The sequence below is a fragment of the Haliotis asinina genome, chromosome 7 (assembly GCF_037392515.1).
Source record: "Haliotis asinina isolate JCU_RB_2024 chromosome 7, JCU_Hal_asi_v2, whole genome shotgun sequence".
Lineage (NCBI taxonomy): Eukaryota > Metazoa > Mollusca > Gastropoda > Lepetellida > Haliotidae > Haliotis > Haliotis asinina.
This window is the reverse complement of record NC_090286.1, coordinates 63,029,047-63,051,265: the sequence shown is the minus strand read 5'-3', so window position 1 is coordinate 63,051,265 and position 22,219 is coordinate 63,029,047. Positions and strand designations below refer to the sequence as shown.

The 22,219-nt window shown below is 45.0% G+C and overlaps 1 protein-coding gene across 7 annotated transcripts in view; it reads right to left on the bottom strand.

Annotated features, from left to right (window-relative positions):
- The window catches only part of LOC137291651 (nucleoprotein TPR-like), a 73,374-nt gene that overhangs the window by 18,891 nt on the left and 32,264 nt on the right, over positions 1–22,219 (bottom strand). For all 7 annotated transcript variants that reach the window (XM_067823068.1, XM_067823072.1, XM_067823071.1 and 4 more), the window contains exons 29-38: positions 21,439–21,533; positions 17,488–17,542; positions 16,825–16,922; positions 15,864–15,998; positions 15,170–15,244; positions 14,972–15,049; positions 14,600–14,710; positions 12,727–12,857; positions 4,531–4,678; positions 3,498–3,635 (exon numbers count right to left, since the gene is read on the bottom strand). In XM_067823068.1, coding sequence (XP_067679169.1) covers positions 3,498–3,635; positions 4,531–4,678; positions 12,727–12,857; positions 14,600–14,710; positions 14,972–15,049; positions 15,170–15,244; positions 15,864–15,998; positions 16,825–16,922; positions 17,488–17,542; positions 21,439–21,533 — 1,064 coding nt within the window. The remainder of the gene's footprint in view (positions 1–3,497; positions 3,636–4,530; positions 4,679–12,726; positions 12,858–14,599; positions 14,711–14,971; positions 15,050–15,169; positions 15,245–15,863; positions 15,999–16,824; positions 16,923–17,487; positions 17,543–21,438; positions 21,534–22,219) is intronic.

Below are 22,219 nucleotides of genomic sequence, written 5' to 3'. Positions count from 1 at the left end.
ATCCTCAGTGGTGAATGCCTCGACGTCCTCTGTCAACCAGTGTCATACTGTGTTGATTACAATTGTCATCTCCAGGTGCAGAGTGCATTCGTTGTTCGCCCAATTTCCCACCCTTGTTGTCCAGATGGGCACCCCAACCTTGTAGTGATGCAGTAGATCATGGCTTGCTTGTATCATGGCTTGAATCTTGTCTCAACACTTTGTGTTGTGAGGATTCTTCGTTCCCAGAATGTAGAACTTGCGTCCGATCCAAGTCTGACTTAATCAATAATCTCCAGTAAGGCCATACCTTTCTGTGTTCGTTGTTGCAGAAACATTTCAATCAGCTGAATATTCATGAAGACAGACAGTGAGGTAGTATGAACAGTTACATGCTTCATCTGTAATGAAGATGTTGCTGCTGGAATCACTTCGTCTTTAGATCGTCAACACTGTAAGCTGTGAGTGAGCTGTCATCCATGTCTAACTCTATTTATAGCTGGCAAGCTTTGCTGCAAAACTGCCATTTGTTGCTGCAAGCCTCTAGATAATGGACGTTCAATCTGCTATTGGAGGACCTGTTGCCTCATGAAGACAATTGAATGCCACTGTAGACTGCTATCTGGGTGGTAAATAACATCATTCCAATGATGGAAGGGTTGTTTACACCTGTACACGACTTCCTGACATGAGAACACTAGCCCCATTGTGCACAGGGCGTTGTCCTTTGAAGACCAATCAGATTCCAAATGTGACACCATGTGTTGCATCCAAATGAACATTGTCAAATCTTGTGCAGTCCCTCACGAGCATTCAGCTTGTCCCGGAGATGAGTGAGTATGTGTACAGATGATTGAGTGGAAGCGAGAGAAACCCTCTGCTGCTTAATACTGACGACTGAAGTACGTGGATTGTCCTAGTCAGTAGTCTGCAACTGAAGATTATACTGTCGTCATTTTATACAGGTGTTGTGAAGCGATTCCCATGCTTCCCCATGCCGGTACAGGTTGACTGTAATAACAGGGTTCCATATATATTCGAAATAATCTTGTTGAATTTCTCGTTGCAGGTGTACTGCAACCTGCTGTTAGTGCCAGATGCTTGAAGATGAATTGTTTTAAGTAAGTAGAGCAGATGAAATCATCTTTGTCTTGGAAGTTGGAAACTTCTGGTGTTAAATGGCGAATGATGGTACGCTGATTCCACATGCGTTAGTCTAGTACAATAGTTTGTATTCCGTGAATACGTTCGCGTCTGCTCCTGTGAAGGATGACGGTCCGTGTTCAATGGTGAAGACGACCCATATCTCAAGTCGTAGTGTCCTGACAAGCATGCGGGGAACCCTTAATGCTGAAATGCTGAAGGTGCTTGAATGCAGTCGCTGAGTCAGTTCAATCTCTGAGCATTGAAGGATGGGATGTGTTGATGCTCATACTTTGTCACAGTATGGGAAATCACAGATAAGTTGATGTCAGCATAAGCAGAGGGAAGGTCAAGATGTCAAGTCATCGTAGATCATCCTGTAGGTGATGGTGCCATTGGACTCCTTCAATGGTGAAGTGAGGTCTAGCCCAATCATAATCCAAAATGTAATCTCTGAGTCTGAGGAGATGACTTAATTTTCCCTCTGATGCAAGCTGTTGACTCTCTGATGAATTGTCTCTGATCTTCTGCAAATGCATTCGCAAGTGGTCTGAAAGGTTTATTGAACGTCGTCCCCACACCGAAAGTCAGAGTGATCTTCATGTTTGCGTGCATCCCTGGAGTGGTCATCATTCAGTGAAAATCAGATCAGACGAAGATGACAGTGATGTTGATTGGGGTATGCAGTCGGTGAAACCTTGCGACTGCAGCAGGATACGTGCATACATGCACTCGCCAAGTGTATGAAAAGTGCATCCTCTAAACTGTGTTGAGATGATATAGATAATGGTGATGATCTTCTTGAACGGGAGTGTTCATACACAGTATGCATCTTCTTCATCCGATGGACCTGTTGCAGCTGTTGAATCTAGTAGTATCAAGTAGTTGAAGACTAGTCTTGGAGGACACAGATGACTCCCACTTCTTTGGCTGAGATGACATTGATTCTGATGACCTCGTCAGGGACTAGGACTAGTGCTATCCTGATGGAGGGGAACGTCTGGAGATTCACTATAAACCTGAATATCAGCAGTAGTTTGCAAATGGCTACCAGACGCAATAAGAATCAAACTGCCAGCCATGACTTGAAAGAGCCTACGTAAAAATCTTTAGGACGCATTTGAATAGTAAAAAAATACAAACAAAATTCTTACCAAGTTCACAGTGAACACTATAGGACAAATAACCATACAAGTAGGACATAATAATACAGAACAGCTGCCATAACCTACAGCAGGAGCATGATATCATCAGTGAAAACGTAATCTCACATGGTGAAATACATGTCCAACAACATACAAAATATGTAAATCCATCCACATTTCATTTCGCATTTATAATTAATACAGACAAAAAAGCTGTATACCTCTAAAGTTTGTGCAAAGGACCGAAAAATAGAGGATATTACAAGCTGCATAGGGACTCAAATTGACTCAAACTGTCTCATCAGGTGTTGGAGGAGAGAGTGGTCATGTAACAGATGTGACGATGAGGCTTCCTGTGTGTGAGAGTGATTGTATGTTTGCTTCAAAAGAAGGGAACTTTAAGGGAGTTCAAGTGTTCCACTATCTTTGCTTAGAGGAAGGAGATAAGCAAAGAAGCAAGAGTCAGGATAAGGCAAAAAGTTAACTTTTTAGCAAGTAGCATGTACTTGCTACCTGTTTTAGCATCATTCTTTTGCATTGCTGTTAATCCCGCCCATTCATCCATTTTCACATACATAAAATAAATGAAGATTTTATTCATGTTACATAGAACTTTGATTTTGACCGATCTACACTTGGGACGAAAACACATACTTAAAATAAATTATGTAATCAGTTGATAGTGTGTTATGTGTGTTCTGCATGCTGGTTTTTATTAAATTATGCAAAAGTGATACCTTTACTTGCACTAGCAGACGATGATTTATCGCCCTTACACTTCAGGAAATGACAAATGTCCCTTATCACACATAGGAAGCACTAACGTTATACTTATGAGCGTGCGCACTGAATTGACTGTTTTTCTGTTACGTGAGTTTTGTAATTTGTAAATGACCAACAAAAGCCCTGATGAGCATTTTGGGAGAAATTTAAATATCGGAATCAGTAAGTTTGCAAGTGAAAGTGGAGATCTATCCTTTGATGACGCCTGCCTCATGAACGTAAAGGGTTTCACCCCAAAACTCCAGGTAGCATGTTGTAGCGACTGTATTTTTCCATTCCCCGAATAGGATTTTGAATAGCAAATATGCTATCTCAAAGTGTTAATTTTGAACTGTGTGTGGAGCCTTGATGAACCTTGTATAACAACCATGTGTCCTACCTAGGCATTATGACCACTGTTTTCTGTGTGGGGCCTGGATGAACCTTGTTTAATAACCATGTGCCTACCTTTGCCTCAAGACTTGTAACCTGCTGCTGCAACTTGTCTCTTTCCTCTCTCAGAAGCTTGTTGCTGTCTGTCAGCACGTTCATGTTCTCTACCTTCCGCATCAAGTCAGCGTGCTGGACCGCAGTTTGGACAGACACCTACCATGACAATATATTATGTACACTTGTATACAGACACCTAGATTGAGAATATACCATGTACAGATGAATACAGACACCTACAAAACATGAGTGAATGAGTGAGTGAGTGAGTTTAGGTTTACGCTGCTTTCGGCGATATTTCAGCAATGTCACTGTGGAAGGATACAAGAAATGAATGGGCTTTATGTATTGTGGGGAATCGTACCATAACATGACACCCTGTGCAATAGTACAGATACCTACAATAACAGAAGATACTCTGAACACTAGACAGACGCCTACAAAATGACTCCTGAAACACGACACCATGTATATTGCACAGACACCAACACAACAATACAGCGTTACCTTGTACAGAAACCTACACAACAGGACACCATTACCTTGTACAGACACCTACACAATAGGATAATATTTCCATGTACAGACACCTACACAACAGGACAAGAGTTCCATATACAGACACCTACACAACAGGACAACATTACCTTGTACAGACACCTACACAAGAGGATGCCACGTACATTGTACAGACACCTACACAACAGGAAACAATGTACCTTGTACAGACACCTGTACAACAGGACACCATGTACACTGTATAGACACCTACACAACAAGAGACCATGTATTTCGTACAGCCAGCTACACAACAGGACACCTACACAGGACATCATATATCTTGTATGGACACCAACATAGCAGGACACCATGTACCCTGTACAGACACATACTGAACTGGACATCATAAACATTTGTACGTACACAACTATAGGACATCATTAAAACAAACATACACTTGTATGCATCCACAACCACTCACATGAAAACACGATCTTACTCTGAAAGGGAAACACTTCTTTAATAAAATCATAGCGCTTATGTTGCTCACCTGAGATCGAGTCCTCTCCTCAGTGAGAGTCTTGTTGGCATAATCCAGCTGTCTCTCTAGATGGGCAAATCTCTGATTTACCCGTGTAGTCTCAGCCTGGGCCACCTCCAGTTTCGTCTCTGCGATCTCCTTGTCTCTCCGTAAGAATCTGCATGAACAACAACAATGGAAACAGTTGGTAATATAGCCTGACTGTTAGAACAAGAACCACAGCCATAGTGTGAGGGGACTTCAGCAAGGTTTGTACATTGGTAAAATCAATCGGGAAACTACTGCAACAATTTAACACAAGGTACAAACGCACAACCACAGGCTACTTCTGGTGGGTGTCTGATTACTGAGTAAGTTAATTGTCAATGTATGCGTCTGAAAGTTACCCGCTTCTTGCAGATCAACAAAGAAAAAGAAAAAAACCCACACATTTAGATATGGTGCAACTTTAGAACTAAAACTGCTCGTGCAGTTTCAAGATGCACTGCACACGTATCAAACCGTATAAAGTATAAATTATTGGGCATCACAATAGTGAGTAAATTTTATGTGCCTTTCCTTTAGAAGGCAACTCCAAGGGATTTCAGGTATTTCACTACCTTCGCCAGGGAATAGGAGATAAACAATTAAGCATGAGTCAGGATAAGGAAAAATTAGAACAAAAGTAAAGCTGGAAATGCATGGAAAATGCTTTTTGGCTTAAATATCAATATGACAAGTATGACTCTACCTAGTTGGATGAAAAAATTCACTTGAGAGTTCATTTCATAGGAGGAAATTTTGATGTTTTAACAAAGTACAAAATGTAGTTTTGAAATGCAGACTATAATTATTCATATAGCCTTAACTAATTAAAATACTTAAATGATTGTAAAAAGTTATACAAACCTGTAGAGGTTATGAATTCTTTGAAGAATGTCCTCCTTGGGGTACATATAAGCATTTTTATGTCCATTAAAAATCCCTACGACAGTTGTAACTATTTTGATAATAAAATATTTACAAAACAAAAAACTCGTTTTTGTCTTGTGGGACCACCTTTACAGGGCCCCCCAGGCCCCCTACAGCCAAACGCAGGTAACTCTGGCCATCTACCTCGCACCTCACTTTTCATGATGAACGTATCAGACAGAATGAGGGGAGGCGGGTGGCCGTACCCCAAGGAGGACATTCTTCATAGAATTCATAACCTCTACAGGTTTGTATAATTCTTTTTCAGAAGAAGTCCTCCTTGGGGTACATATAAGCATTAAACAGACTCCCAAAGAGCAGCAATTGGGAGTGGTATTCTGTCTGACATCAACAGTCCATTCGATCGAAGTGCAAATCTACAATCACATGGAAATAGAAAAGGCACCGACCTGGTCACCTGACCGCTGATGTCAATCAAGGCGGGAGCGTGACAAAGCTGAGGACCCACTTGTCAAAGCTTACATGCCCATTGGCTAGAATTTGGGAAATCCCAAATGACAAACCCCGCCCACCCAAATCAAAGTTTGGAGACCTGGATGTACGGGACACTCGCCAAACTGAACCTTGTCCATACCGCACTAGCAAGCTAAGCAGGGAAATGGAAAGGAAAGTAAGGCACCCAGCCAAAGAGGGCGGGACTAAGAAACCATCACCAAATATCACCGCCGATAAAATGGGAATGGATAGTTACCCAACACCGAGTGCAAACAGATATAGTTATCAAACAAAGCTTAATCAGCTTGAGCAGAACTATTCTGTCTACTGCAGGGAACTGACTGACCGAACCGAGCACACTCTCGTGAGTGTCTGTTCAGTTGGTAATGACGGTTCTGACGTGGCCACTGCTCTCACTGAGTGAGCTGACAACCCCTTTTTGGGGAGATAAGCCTTTATGTATATAGACCTTGCAGCCTGCCGATACAATCCATCGGGATGCCGTCTGTGTATCAGTCGGATAGCCAGCCATTCCGCCACCACAACAGCAAAATAGCTGTTTCTCCGTACGGAGCAAGGCTATTCTCTTAAAATAACTTTAAGAGGTTTCATAACGTCTAATACACGAACCTTACGGTATGTATTATCAGACGACGCAGGCAGCATGCACCCAGTTAGATCGATAGGCGCGGTCATTCGAAGCGAATGATCGAATTTTTTTGGGCGGTATGAATCCGGTAAGCGAATGCTAACCCGATCCTTATGGAACATAGTAAGATCCGGGTCTGAAAACATGACGTGTAAGTCGCTAACACGTCTACCAGACGTAACCGCCACTAAAAAGTCGTCTTCCAACTTAACAGTTGTAACGACGGGTTGGCCAAGTCATAAATGAGAGGAGTGGGTAACCAATCCAATACTCGAGACAAATTTCACGACCGGACACAGTCTGTCCACGCCTGCAAGAAAACGCTGTACCCGGGGGTATTGTCCCAACAAGGCACCCTCAACGGGTATGTGGAAGGCTGAAATAGCCAGGGAGTAGCCTCGAATCGTAGAAGCGGCTAAGCCAGATTCTAAACGAGACGGTAAGAACTCCAATACTTCAACTACAGTCGAAGAAAAGGGATCGAGAATCCCTCTATTTCCACACCAGCGCGCATAACAGGCTCATCTATCCTCACACTGTACATTCGTGGAATCCGTCCACGAAGCCAGAATTGTGTCTGCAACTGATGCAGAAATTCCTCTCTTTTGGAGACGATTCCGGACAGTGGCCAGGCCACCCACTGAATCCTGGGGATTGGGGTGAGGCTGGCCGTCCTGGGATAGTAGGTTCGGTCGCCGCGGTAATAGTACTGGCGGCTACACTAGCGACCTGAGTATTACCGGAAACCAGCGTTGATACGGCCACAGAGGTGCGAGAAGCACTAGTAGCCGCTCTGGTTGGGTGGCAAGCTGAGACAGAACTTTGGAAATCAGGGGAATTGGGGTAAACGCTGACACCACCCTGTCCGTCCAGTCCCGCTGGAAGGCGTCGGCGGCAATCGCTCTCGGATCAGGAATCCGCGAACAAAACCCCCGGAATCTAGTTCGTCACTCCAGAGGCAAACAGATCCACCTAGAACGACCCAGACAACTGGGAGATAATCCCGAATATCTCCCGATCGAGCAACCACTCGTGGGGAGCCAGAACACGTCGTGAGAGCGCATCTGCACGCACGTTGTCGACCCCTGGGAGATACACAGGCATAACCCGTATGCTGAACTGATCACACCATAGTAGAAAACTGCCACGCCTCCTGAAGGAGCGACGGAGACACAGTGCCGCCCTGCTTCAGAATGTAGGACATCGCCGTCTGGTTGTCCATCTCTAGACAAACCACTCGGCTTCGAACCTGATCCACGAAGCGTTCGAACATCAACGTCACAGCTCTCAACTCTAACACATTGATGTGCAAGGTCGCCTCTTGGTCGGACAATAGTCCCGACATCGCGAGGTCGCCCAGGACGCATCCCCCCCAACCCTGTGAGGGAGGCATCCGTCTGAACTGTGAGCGACGGTACCGGGGTCATCAGAGGTAAACCTTTGAATAGATTCCCGGTATCTGTCCACCACCCCAAGTGACGTATCAACCACTGGGGAATAGCCAGATTCTTCTCGTAGCTCTCCGAGTGGGACCACTGTTGTGCTAACGCCTGCTGAATGGAATGCATTCTCCGACGTGCACGCCAGACTATGTCCACCGTCGCCGCCATGTTGCCTAGCAACTGAAGCCACGTCCGTGCTGAGGCAATATTGGACTGAAGGAACCTTAACACTATGCCCTGTACCTTGAAAATGTGCTCTTGGGACAGAGAAACCACCCCTCGGGTTGTCTCGAACCTCGCCCCTAAGAAAACCAGATCCTGCCTCGGCACCAGTTGATTTTTAAGATAGATAACCCAACCTAGCCTGGTGAGAATATCCATCACCTACTGTGTGGATTCTCGACTTAGGTGTTGGGAGAGCGCTCTGAGGATCCAGTCGTCCAGGTACGGGAAACAAAAGTTGCCCTGCGCCCTGGCGACCTGAACTGGTACTAGCATGAGTTTGGTGAACACCCTTGGCGCCGTGGAGATGCCGAAGGGGAGCACACGAAACTGATAACAAACCCCGTCGAAGGAAAACCGAAGGTATTTCCTGAACTCGGGATGCATCTGTACATGGAGGTATGCGTCTTTGAGGTCGATTGACGTAAGCCAATCCCCTGCCTCTACAGACGAGATCACTAACCTCAGTGTCTCCATCTTGAAAGACGGCACCTCTATCAAGTTGTTCAAACCCTTGAGATTTAGAATGGGTCTGAACCCTCCGTTCTTTTTGGTTACCAGGAAATAAGTGGAGTAAAACCCCATAGTCTCCTGTCCTGATGGAACCATCTCTATAGTTGCCTTGTCCAGTAAAGACTGAATTTCGGCACGGAGGATTGCCACCTTTTCCGGCGACTTCGGCACCGGAGTGCAGCGAATCCCGGCAAAAGGAATAAGCTCTCGCTTCCACTGTGGCGTGTGGCCATCCCTGAGTAATAACGGGAGGCGACCACCCACAGGAATTTCGGGTAGAAGGCAAAGTGTCCCGGCCGACGGCAGAGATTGCCGCTTGCAACGGGACAACTGAGGGCTCCGGAGGTACTCCCTTTACCCCTGCCCTTGCTCTTCCGTGCCTGTAGTGGAGCAGTCCACTTCGGCGCATCCTTAGACTGAGTCGCAGGATAGCTTGAGCTGAGGACCGAAGGCCGCGAGCGAGAGGTGGAGGGTTGTTCAAGAAAAGACTTAAGAGTCCTTGAATTGACTAACGGCCTCCGCAGCCTCACTAACTCCGGTCAAAGCCCCCGGGAACAGGGTCAAGCCCAGTCGGAAAGGCAGAGACAGCAGTGCCTGCTGTGTAGCCGGTGAATACCTGGCGACAGCCATAACCTACGAAGGCCAATCACAGCATACATCATCTGACTCGTGAACGCATTGAGTCGCGCGTCAAATGTGAATGCACCTCCGTAAGTTGCCGCTCTAACGTGGACGAGGAAAAATCCTCGTCCCCGTCCTCCTGCGACACCACCTGCCTCTGCAAGACAGAGAGGTAGGCTGAGTGCACCGCAACCTTAAGTTGCTGCACAGCGTTCCGATATTGCTCCTCAAAGGAGCGGAAACCGAGCGCAACACCTGGTTCGATGAGGTACAAAGCGGCAAGCGGCGACCCTGACAAGCCGACGCCTGGCAGTGGCCAGACGACCCCCCAAGCGCGATCGAGGCGTACAAGCACTCGTTGACAACGGGAGGGTCAAATAGCGCATCGTCCCCCATCAAGTAGCCGGTCAAGCTCCTGGAGATCGAACCGCGAACGGCTACCCTACAGGAGCGGATTAATTACCTCACTGAGGAGTGAAGGTAAAATAGGCAATTGAGCCTCAGCCACCCTACACGGAGCAAACGCTTCCCCAAGAAGACGAAACTCTGCGGGATCGGGGGCGTCCGCAGGGACGACCACCTGCGGCACAGCCCCTTGATCTCGGCTACCCTGCACGGAGTAAACACTTCCCAGGAAGACGAAACTCCGTGGAATCGGGTCAGTGCTACCGCGATCCATTCGCGTACCTGCCCCGGGGACGAACGGAGCGAAAAGCTCCGAATCTGTCTCCGTCAGTTCGCCGAAAAAAGAAGGCGTTGAGACCTCGTGAGATGGACCGCCAAAGTAGGGACCCCGATGCACTGAGCGGAACCGATGCAGGCGGCAAAGCTGGTGCTCGAACCGCCAGTTTGGTTGCCGGTAACCCCGACGCACAAGGGACCCGTCAACAAGGACAACAGACCCAGAAGAGCTGAGTTGTCGGAGTCGGCCTACCTCTGGTTCACTGAAAAACCAGGGTGCCGAGACCCCGTGGTGTCGACTGCCGAAGCAGGAACACCCGATGCACTGAGCGGAACCGAGGCAGGCGGCAAAGCCGGTGCTCGAGAACCACCAGTTAGGTTGCCGGTAACCCCGACGCACAAGGGACCCGTCAACAAGGACAACAGACCCAGAAGAGCCGAGATGTCCGAGTCGGCCTACCCCTGGCTCATTGAAGAACCAGGGTGTCGAGACCCTGTGGGGTTGGCTGCCGAAGCAGGGACACCCGATGCACTGAGCGGAACCGAGGCAGGCGGCAAAGCCGGTGCTCGAGAACCACCAGTTAGGTTGCTGGTGACCAACGGTACGAGACCCGATGGACCGGCGACGGCAAGCGGAATTGCACCCGAGCCGGTGCTCGGTGCAAGACCCCTAGAGCCAGCTGGGAAAATGACACCAGAGCCGTAGCTTGGATCTGAGATTCCCACAGGGACAGCACCCGTGCCTGAGCCTAGACCCAAGACTTGGGTGCACCGCGAAACTGTAACAATCAGAACCAACTAATGGTAACTGATGTACAGAAAACATACGCAATTGAACACACAATATGCAAAATATAAACGCACGGGCGATAATAAATTGCCAAAATACATTAACCCAGCTAAACAACAAAGTATAAGCGGATAAATGCAATAACAAGTGTGCACACACAAGTGCGTAATGCAATGAAAAAGACGAAAAGTCTTAAAAACCAACATCCCCATTTTGACTGAAACAAGAACAAATGGGTTAAGACATCTTAGCATGTAAAACATACTAATAAGAAACACGTAGGAATAAGTGAGACGCAAGCGAAACACTTCCCGCACTAAAAAGAAGCCATAAAGACCGCCATCTTGCCTGCCACATGACAGGAAGATAGGACCCGACCGGCAAAGTTACAACAATATATGAATGAAAATTTCAGCCAAGAAATTCCAACTAACGCCCGTGCGAAAGAAAAGGAACCATACATACAGTAGCTGACTCTTTCTCACTCATAATTCCGTAGGCAGATAGCACAAAAACTATCTAAATGGACCACACACGTCTTTCTAGTCGAACGACAGCATGAAAAGTGAGGTGCGAGGTAGACGGCCAGAGTTACCTGCTCTTGGCTGTAGGGGGCCTGGGGGGCCCTGCAAAGCTGGTCCCACAAGACGAAAACGAGTTTTTTGTTTTGTAAATATTTTATTATCAAAATAGTTACAACTGTCATAGGGATTTTTAATGGACATAAAAATGCTTATATGTACCCCAAGGAGGACTTCTTCTGAAAAAGAATTTGGGTTTTCTTACCATCAATATGTTTAAAAAGAGGGACTACTACTCTTGTAGCGGTTATATTAAAAAACAATTACATAAAAAAGTCTTAATTCAAATCACAGAGATAACCTTGTTCACCCACAGAAGTTTCACTTCATGTATGAGCACTGAAATGGCAAAATGCAACTTGCTATCATTGCAAAACCATAAAATGCAAATTTATACCAGTATTTCATACTGGAGAAACAAAGGGGGAAACCTCTTGTCCGCTACAGGATTTACTACAGCATATGTGAAGTCCTTACTTTGACACAGAGTCACCAAGGGACTGATTGGGGGTCCTGACTTAGTTTCTGAGACCAAGAAATCTGATAGTGATGATAGGGAAATGAAAGGGAGGTATGAGCAATCTCAGGACACAGATGAAGCCTTTCCTTACTTCCTGAAACATGTCTTACAGGCAATGAGAAACAAAGCCCCCGTACACCACTGATGAACCAGTTGCAAAACAAGGCCACATAGCTCTGTGTATGCCAGTATGGCACTGTGAGCTCAATCTTATCGAGCTGATCTGGGGTAACTGTAAGAGTTTTATTACTCACAATAACATCACATTCAAGCTTTCAGACGTTAAAGAGCTTGTGTATGCTTCTTTTGCGAGAATTATCCCAGAAGTGTTTGGAAAGGCTAATGACTGTGTTTTCAAAATCAAGGATGAATGCTATCTGCGGGATGGCATTAATATCATCTGGGTTCAACTTTTTGTAATTCTGCTAGAGTCCTCGACAGCAGTGATACCGACACTTGATATTTTGAGACAGTCCCTGCCATGCACTGCTCATGCATCACATGAACTCTGTCACCCGGTCTGCCTACTGGGTGGGTCAGAGAATAATTTGTTTCCTCGAAGTGTTTCTACCCTGGAACTTTTTACAATACTTTAGGAGTGATCATGATAATTAGGAAATGGTACATCCTAATTACTTATACGCCATGTTAGGTTGAGGTGGAATAAATGATTATATACAGTTTTGAATCTGAAATATCAACCATTATCAAATAATTGCCAAAAATAATTTCCAATCATTTCTGGCATTACTTAAGAACATCCTTAAATCATACTGAACCTGATGACTTCAAGCAACTGATCCGAGGACTTGGCGGAGTCCTCACCCACAGTCTTGCCAGCCACGCCCCCTGATTTCCCGGCCACACCCACTGACGCCTTCTTCTGTATTGTTGTCACCTGGCCACTCAGCTGAAGCATGAGACACATGGATGTGAAGGAAGAAGTCAGTTGGGGTGATCATCTTTTGGACATCATTTCAGTTACATCACTGTCAGATATGAGCGGACACAGATTGGCCATCATCAGTCCAAACCTAGTATCTGAATCTAGAAATACAGCCATCCCTCACCATAACGCGGGTCTTGGGGTCCACGGATGAACCCCCACGTTATTAGACACCCGCGTTATAGTACCTATTACATAATGTGGAACAAAGGCCAAGTAAAATCATATTTTCCACAGACAAACAAAACTGCTATTTTGTATATCGTGCCCAGTCAAGATTATATCGTATCACTGAAGGTGAAAATAAACAAACTTTGAACATCAATACATATATATGTATGGGAAACTTGCAATCGAAAATCACTAGACATGATTACTTAATTGTTGTTCCTGCTATACTACCTGTTACTCAACTAAGCCAGAAATAGCGATCAGCTGTGCACATGTTTGGGGCCAATATACCAGTGATTCAGGTAAAAATGATTGGATAATATTACATCAAAGAACTTCTATTCCATTATCAACCTGTGAAGGTCCCAGGGTAGAATAGGCCTTCAACAACCCATGCTTGCCATTAAAGGCGACAGTGCTTGTCGTAAGAAGGGACTAATGGGATCGGGTGGTCAGGCTTGCTGACTTGGTTGACACACGTCATCGGTTCCCAATTGCACAGATCGATGCTCATGTTGTTGATCACTGGATTGTCTGGTCCAGACTCGATTATTTACAGACCGCCGCCATATAGCTGGAATATTGCTGAGCACGGCGCAAAACTAAACTCACGCACTCACTCTATTCCATTATCAGAATATTTTATATATTAAGCAGTTATTGTAACAGATATAGTATGTACTGCTATCGGATTAGTATATAATGCATGTATCCTGCAAACATACTTAGCATAACAATGAACACAGGCCATTACTTGTCTGGATACATTTTACGTAGGAGACAGTCTGACAAGTCAAAGCTGACTTCCTGCGGTACTTGCGAGTTTGATTGGAAAAAACAAAATGTTGGCCATTTAGTTGTTAAAAATCACATCAATGAGTCAATAACGCGGGTCTCAGAGTCCATGGATTACGAGACTGTGATTGCTAAGAATAATGTGAAATTGGTGCTATCGCGGTTGATGTGAAAAACGGACCCTCATGTTGTAAGTGGAAGTTGTACACGTATGAAATGAGGTAATGCCATTCACTCTGTCAACAGTGTTAATGAATAAAATTGGGATTGAATTTAATCAAATAAAATGTGGTATATGACACCATACGTCCTTTGATCACTGTGTTTTACTGCACTATAGTGTCTTGTGTGGCATCACAGCAAAACTGTAATTACTCGTCGCAACTCGACTGATAGCATCTCTTGTCTTTCAATTTCATAAGTTACTACTACGGTGTTGGTATGATTATTATTGAGAAAATCCTGCACATTTTGAGCACCAGAAACACAATGGATATGTACGATAAACATTGACAGTTGCCATCCACACTGAATTTCACTGGCTTACGTAATTTATCTGCGATTTGTTGATGAACTATTTTCAATTTCGTGAAGGGGTGTGATCACAGTTCACATTTTTTTATGGCAGCCACAGATTACCCCGGTTTAACCGAATCCTAAGCTACCTTTCCTGACAAACCACATCTGGATAACAGCTACTGCTGTTTGGCCAACTGAATCCATGAACTTGCCTATCCTACCTTCTGCATCTGTTCATGCAGGACTGTGTTCTGCTGGGTCAGGTCCTCCACCCTCTTCTCCAGCAGCTTTGCCTCCTCCCTGAGGATTCGCTCCTGCTCCATCCATGACGTCTGCAACAGCACATCATTACATGCAACAAGCACAGTCAGAGCAGTTGGTACAATGTACACGCACAACAACCTAAACTAAGACAACAAAGTCAAACATTGATAAGAAATAGGACTATAATCTGTTTTCAGTCCATCAAACTCTGTTACCAGAAGAAAAAATGGCAACAGTTGTATACAACTAACTTCATAGGATACAAAGACAATCACCAAATCTCCAAATCTGATGCATATTAAAGGAATGGAACTATGAAGTAATTCTACCTGGGATTCCTTCAGAGTCTGTTCAGCCTTCCTAGCAGCCTCTTGTGAGACTGATAGTGTCTTGTTGAAATCCTCCACCTGAATGGGAACAAAGGATTTACATTAGAGGAGACTGGACTAGTTGTGGCAGTAACGCTGTCGTATAGAGCATGTTCAGCACAGATGTGTAACACTGTAGTGCAGCGTCAAGGTCCTCACCTGTTTCTTGTAGGTCGTCAAAGCCTCCACGTCAGCAGCATGGAGGATCAGTTCCCTCTCATACTTGGTCTGTGACTGGAAGGCAAGCCCTAGATATTAGCTCATCTACCAAGGTTGACTCTTATTTACATACTTCATTTGTTCAATGAAACAGTGACTTGGTAACCAGTACTGTGGTGATATTATAAGTTGTTCACAAGGGGCCTCAGGGAACATAAGCAAACATCAACCCATGGGCCCCAAGGAGCCAGTGAACAATGCATTTATCTTACCAAACACCTAAATGTTAATTCTGAACTGTTTGAGTCATGGTATCAGATTGTACACTTCAGCCAACCTGTGTGAATCAAATTCAAATCTTGCACCTTGCTGTTTTGCCCGCTTAGTAAAGTCATCGCAGTGTAATTCCCCCTTCTTAATATTCACAGGGACTACATTTGAACGTTTGATCAAAATTTACTTACTGGAATGTGAAGCAAATCTTTTCGTAGACATCACTAGATTTTGCAGGCAACACAAGAAAAACAGATTTAGAGTTATCTCCCTTCCATGCATTTGCATTTGCAAAAAATCGCTACTTCTGTGCATCATGCGTGATTCAATGTTATTCGAGATGAAGAAGTACTACCACGAAGTACTGAGTTGCCATTGGTAGCGGGGTACATTGCGACTGATATGGGTACATGAGTCTTACATCCATGGCAATGTCTGCCTGTTGCTTGTAGTCCCGCTTGGCAGCCTCCTCATTGGCGATGGCAGTTTCACGTCTCTGCACTGCCTCCTCCATCTCATTCTGGAGACTTGCCAACTGCTTCCTCAGGTCTGCATTCTGGAATCATATGACCAGTTTTTGGATGACCACAACAGGATGTGTCCCTCAATTAGAATGTAATATCAATGTGTGTCTTAATTTTATTCAACGTTGATTGCAATCAGCAAATAATTAATGCTTTGTCACTTTTGACAATAATGGGTTAATCCTTGGACAGGTCAAGCAAATAGTTCGATGCCTAAACAAATATTTACACTGATCCACAAACGGTCAACATATACTTTGTCAGCTCCTGTGACTAGGATTTCAAGGTGGTAAGGGGATTTCCAAAAGAACCAAATCAGATGACATGTCTCAGTTTGTGGAAATGATGCAGATCCAAATCTGAAAAATTCTCATCAATCAGTAATTGTTACATCTAAGATTCACCATCCCATGTGAGTGAGTGAGTGAGTGAATTGGATGTAAGGAGATGTCAAATTGAGTAGCAACTGAGGTAAACCAGAATTTGCCTTCTTGAACAAATATTCCAAGATGCAGTGAATTGTGGCACCAACAACGACTAAGTGCTTCATTCATATTGATGTCATTATTCTTTGTAACATTAATGCAAATTCTGTGCACTGAAGTAGGATATTTCAGACAGGGAGGGGAGTGCCTTGGTTAATGGTTAAACTATTTTATTTGCTGGTTAGTGTCAAAAAGCAGTTCACATGCTGTGATTTACCATCAGTCGTGGGATGTGTACCTGTTCTAATCTGACTCCCCATGGATATTTAGAAGCTGTAGAGTGTGAAGGACCTACTCCAATCTGTTTCATCAAAGAAATAAAACCATGACTACACCAACCAAGCCATAGCAACTGAGACAAAGTGTACTGTACCAGAGAATGGCTCTCCTCAGAGGTGCGGATGTTCTCGTTGAGAAGTTCTTGTCTCTCCTTCTCCATTGCTTCAATTCTCTTCTCCAGTTGTTCCTTGGCTGCAAGCAGTGACAGAAGTGTATGTGCAGAACAAAAATGTAACATTACCTTCACGTCTGAAGTGAATTGCTAGACGTGCCCTACATAAATTAATCATCTTGCAAATGACTGGGAGCTATCCAGCTGTACCTTATGTGGGAAGGCATCTGGCTCTTCAATATGAGTTCCTCTCTCTCTCACACACAGAGACACAGACACACACACACACATACAGACAGACACACACAGAGTTTGTCATTAACCTCGGATACCAATACAGGAGCCCCTAAAGGTGTGTTTGATCACCAGTTTTGTTCATGTTATATTCCAACGACAATGATACTTATCCCGATTTGAAACACTCATTTATGCTAAGAGCCATCAGCAAAGACTCTTCGTTTTATGCTAGGCTTTGTTCTTTCAAACTTAACACTTTACACTTAATTTTGTAAGTGATTATCTCACTACCAGCCAGAAGCCACAATGAGGACTGTTTCACATTCCCTGCCGTCAAATACACTTCACCATTTTCAAACGAAAACAAATTCAACATAGACATGTGTTGAGAAACTCACAGACACTTACATTGTTTCAAGTCCTGGCTTCTCTGCTCCAAGGCTTGCTGGAACTCCTTGCTGGTCTGAAATACCCAGGAAAAGGTCAAGACAACAGCATTCTTGTTTAACATCTTCTTATGTTTATTAAATATTTCCCCAGAGTGGAATCTAACAGTCAATGATAACATACTTAGTTATAAATAGAATATATTTGAATGCTCTGAAATTAAAAAAAACCCAAAACCCGGAGCAGTGAGAATGTGTTTCATTTCAAGACCAAACACCAATGAACACCAACAAACACCAAAAAGCATTCTCCCCTAAAGCTGATTGGACAGAAGAGACTGAGATAAAACTTAGCTAACCTGTAGAGGTTTCCAATTCTTTGTAGAGAATCTCACTTAGGGAACATATATGCATATTCTGTGACTGAAAATGTCATGTGACAGTTGTAACAATGTTTCAATAAAAACAAAAAGCCTTTTTATCTACTGTACAGCCCTCCACCACCATGTGCAGTTACCTTCCTTACCACATATCAGGGATGAGAATGGAAATTTTCATTTACAGCTGAAAACTAGTCGGGGGGTCTGGGCGGAGGGCGGAGCCTGGTCGGGGGCCCAGGGGGGCGAAGCCCCCCGGAAGCTCCTGGGATTTTGGCATTTTACACACTAAATATGGCTTCTAAAATCAATATTAACACTGTATATATATTTAGACGTTTCAGAAAAATGACCCCGGGGATGTAAAAAAACGCGGATTTCCGCGGATCCGCGGAAATTTCTCATCCCTGACATATGCTTGGCCAACCAGTTAATCAGCCTAGTCCATATCATCATTCCTTCTGCAGACAAACCGTAAGTGAAAGTGCTTGGTAGGTCCAAAATAGTGTTGGAGCATATGTATTCAATGGGCAGTGCCGTTGCAAAAGCGGGAGGCATAGTACGTGGAGGCAGGCTAAGTAGCCACTGCCCTAACCAAGTGAGCCTTCAACAAATCTGGGGGAAACTTATCCTTAGTCTCATAGGCTGCACAAATAACAGAAACAAGCCAGTGAGGGAATGTTTACTGACAGGAAGCCCTACATTCCTGCTATCACAACATCAGAACAGCTGGGTACCCCTACAGATTCCCTGCCTTCGTCTGAGATAGACCTTGAGGGTCTTATGGACATTCAACAGGGGAGCACATGTAGGAGATGTCCCCAATGTAGAAGGCTGGGTAAGAGTAGGAAGATCAATAGGAGCTGTCACATGGAAAGCGTGATTGATCTTTGGATGGTAATTATGCGAGAGGCAAATACTGACATGGTCGGAGTGAAAAAACTGGGATGAAATGCCAGATCAGATGACATTGCTTGAATATCACTGACCTTTCTACCGGATGTCACTGCCACAAGAAAGGCTGTTTTTCACGTTAATAACTGAAATTACAGACAGATGTGAGAAAACAGGACTGGACAGCCACTCAAGCACTACTGACAAATCCCAAGGTGGGCTGGTTCACCTGAGAGCAGGTCAAACCCTATCCATGCCAGCTAAGAAATGCTACATAAGTGAGTGCTGCCCGAGAAGTAGAGTAGCCATAAACGGTGGAAACTGCCAAACCCTCTTCCAAACGAGACATATGGAACTCCAGAACCTTGACTAAATCCTCAGAAGAAGGATCTGCAATCCCACTATCTGAACACCAACATGAATAGCTGGACCACCCATCCTCATATTGAGTGTTTTGTGAATCCCACCTCGAAGCCAGAATTGTGTCTGCAACTGCCACAGGAATTGTGTGCTTTGATGCTGACCGAGATCATGCCACCCATGATCCACGAGTCTGGTTGTTGCAATCTGTTCTGAGTGAGAATGTCCAGCCGTTAGGGTAAACCAAGGTCTGAGCCAGGAACCTGAGAATTACCAGAAACCAGCTCTGCGATGGCCAGTAGCACAAGTAGTCGAGCTGGCTTGGTGAAAAGCGGGGAGAGGAGCCTGGGTATCAGCAGTACAGGTGGGAACACCAACAGTATCCTTTCCGTCCATTTCGGCAGAAAGGTGTCAGAGGTCAAAGCCTTCTGGTCCAGAATTTGAGAGCAGAACACTGGTATCTGACTTGTTCCTCCAGATATGAACACATCCACCTGGAACAATCTGTAGAAGTGGGAGATAACTCTGAATATCCGCCCATTGAGCATCCACTTGAGCGCGGCCAGGATCCAGTAATAGAGCACTGGAATGCTCACACATTCTCCAGTCAGGAAATCGGAATTAGCCGGCAGTCTCATTGGTTGCACTACAGTAGGAACTCCCACTTCTCCTGAAGGAGAGCTGGAGACACTGTGCTGCCTTGCCCCGAACGTGATCCAACAAGCTCTTGAATACCAACCTTGTGATGTAGAGACGGGCTTCAGCTATGAACCAGTGTCTGGAAAACGAATGACTGTCCTGAAAGACCCCCCACCCCTGTGAGGGATACATGAACTGAGATAGCACGTGGAGGCAGGCTGAGGGGGAAGCCCTTGAAGACATTCCTGACATAGCTCCACCACTGAAGGTGAGGGAGTATCCACTCAGTAACTGTGAGACACTACTCCACATCCTTGGAGTGAGCCAGCCCACAGACACGCCAAAGCCTGCTGTAAAGGGTGCATCCTCAACCACCACTGCCACACAACAGAGAAGGTTCGCTGCCATGTGACCCAGCAACTGGAGTCATGTTCGCACTAGGGCCTGTCGATATGAGAGGTACAAATACACTAAGTCAGATTTCTCAAGGGTGACCATCCACCCCAGGTGGACTAGAATGTCTAACACAATGTGAGTAGAGTCTATACTCACTCACTGAGTCAGTCATCCAGGTAAGCATTACAATGCCTTCCTTGCAACCGAGCTAAAGCTTGGTGAACACCCAGAGGGCAGCGGATACGCTGGATGGGAGCACCCGTTGAATGAGAATCGAAGGGAATGCATGGGCACATGAAGATACTCGTCCTTTAGGTTGATCAATGCGAGCCAGTTGCCGAGATGAACAGATGAAATCACCAAACAAAGTGTCTCCATCTTGAAGGATGTAACCTCTATCATGCGATTTAATCCCTTGAGGTTTAGAAGGGGATGGGAAAGTACGAAGAGCACAGACCCGACAATTCTTCTCCGGAAAGCACATGCTCTTTTGTGCACTTGGTCAGTAAAGCTTGAACTTCGCCTCGCAGAATTCCTGTCTTGACAGGAAAAGATGCTACAGGAGAGCCTTATGCTGGTAAACTCAATTCCAAAGGTTAAGTAATCGACCAGTGTGCGCATCCGGTTCCAGGACATACCTCTGTGAAGAGGACAGATATGCCCCATGGACCACCACCTAAATCAGTTGGCTGGCATTATGGAATACCTTCTCAATAGCTTAGCTCTCGTAACAAAGGTCCCCCAACTGGGGAAAAGGTGCAACCAGTCAACCCTGTTTAGCCGCTGGAGCAGCTAATGAGGAAGCTGAGGAACAAGGGTCACTGAAGTGAACACGCATTTGTCCACTAACAGTACTTGGAAGAGGCAGATTGAAGCGGAGCTGAGATCCAAGTAAGGGATCAGCCACATCCTGCACCAACGATGCATAGTTAGCATGATGGACCAGCATGTGTTATGTTGCATTCCAGCAGAAGGAATGGTGATTTGGGCTAGGCTGCTTACATGCTTGGCCACACATGCGTGGTAAGGGAGGTAACTCAACATGGTGGAGAGACATATCGTAAACAAAAAGGCTCTTTTATTTATTGTATAATGTTACAACTGTCACATGACATGTTCAAACACACCAAATACATATATGTACCCCAAGGAAGATCTCTATGAAAGAGAATAATATCTCTCATTCCTTCTTGCCATGGGTGATAACTCAGATCTGTGAAAGGCTGCCCAGTGGCATAGGGTTTCACTTTCTTGTAACCTTCACCAGGACTGGTCTACACAAGCTACTGGAAGAAGTATGTTCTGACCTTGTTCTGTTCCTTCAGAGTCTCCTCCACGCTGTCTGAGATGGCCTTGTACTGCTGGGCATGCTTCTTTGCTGTCTCCAACTGGTTCTTCAATGCTACACACGGAAGGATACAAAAATGTGTTAATTTTAAGTGTACCTTGAGAGGCAGTAGAAAACAAACCTAGAGTCATTTAACCACTGGAGTGAGTGAGGGAGTGCAGTTTGAGTTTGTGCCGCACTCAGCAATATTCCAGCTATATGGTAGCAGTCTGTAAATAATCGAGTCTGGACCAGACAGTCTAGTGATCAACACATGAGCTTCCATCTGCACAATTGGGGACTGATGACATGTGTCAACCAAGTCAACAAGTCTGACCACCTGATCCCGTTAGCCGCCTCTTACAACAAGCATGGGTTACTGAAGGACCTTTACATGTAATTTAACCATTGGAAGCCATCCTTCGATCATTGGAAGCCATTATTTGATCACTGGAAACCATCCATCACTTGAAGCCATTGTTAGATCATTAGAAGCCACCTTTACATCATACTTAGATCACTTAAAGTCATTCTTAGATCACTTGAAGCCATGCATTGATCTCTGAATCCTTAGATCACATTAAAACATCCACTGATCCCTGGAAGCCATCCTTAGATCACTGGAGGCTATCCTACGATGACAGGAAGCCATCCACAGATCAGTGGATGTCATCCTAGATCATTGGAACCCATACTTAGATCACTGGAAGCCATCCTTAGATCACTAAGAATTATCCATCTTTGGATCACTTGAAGCCATC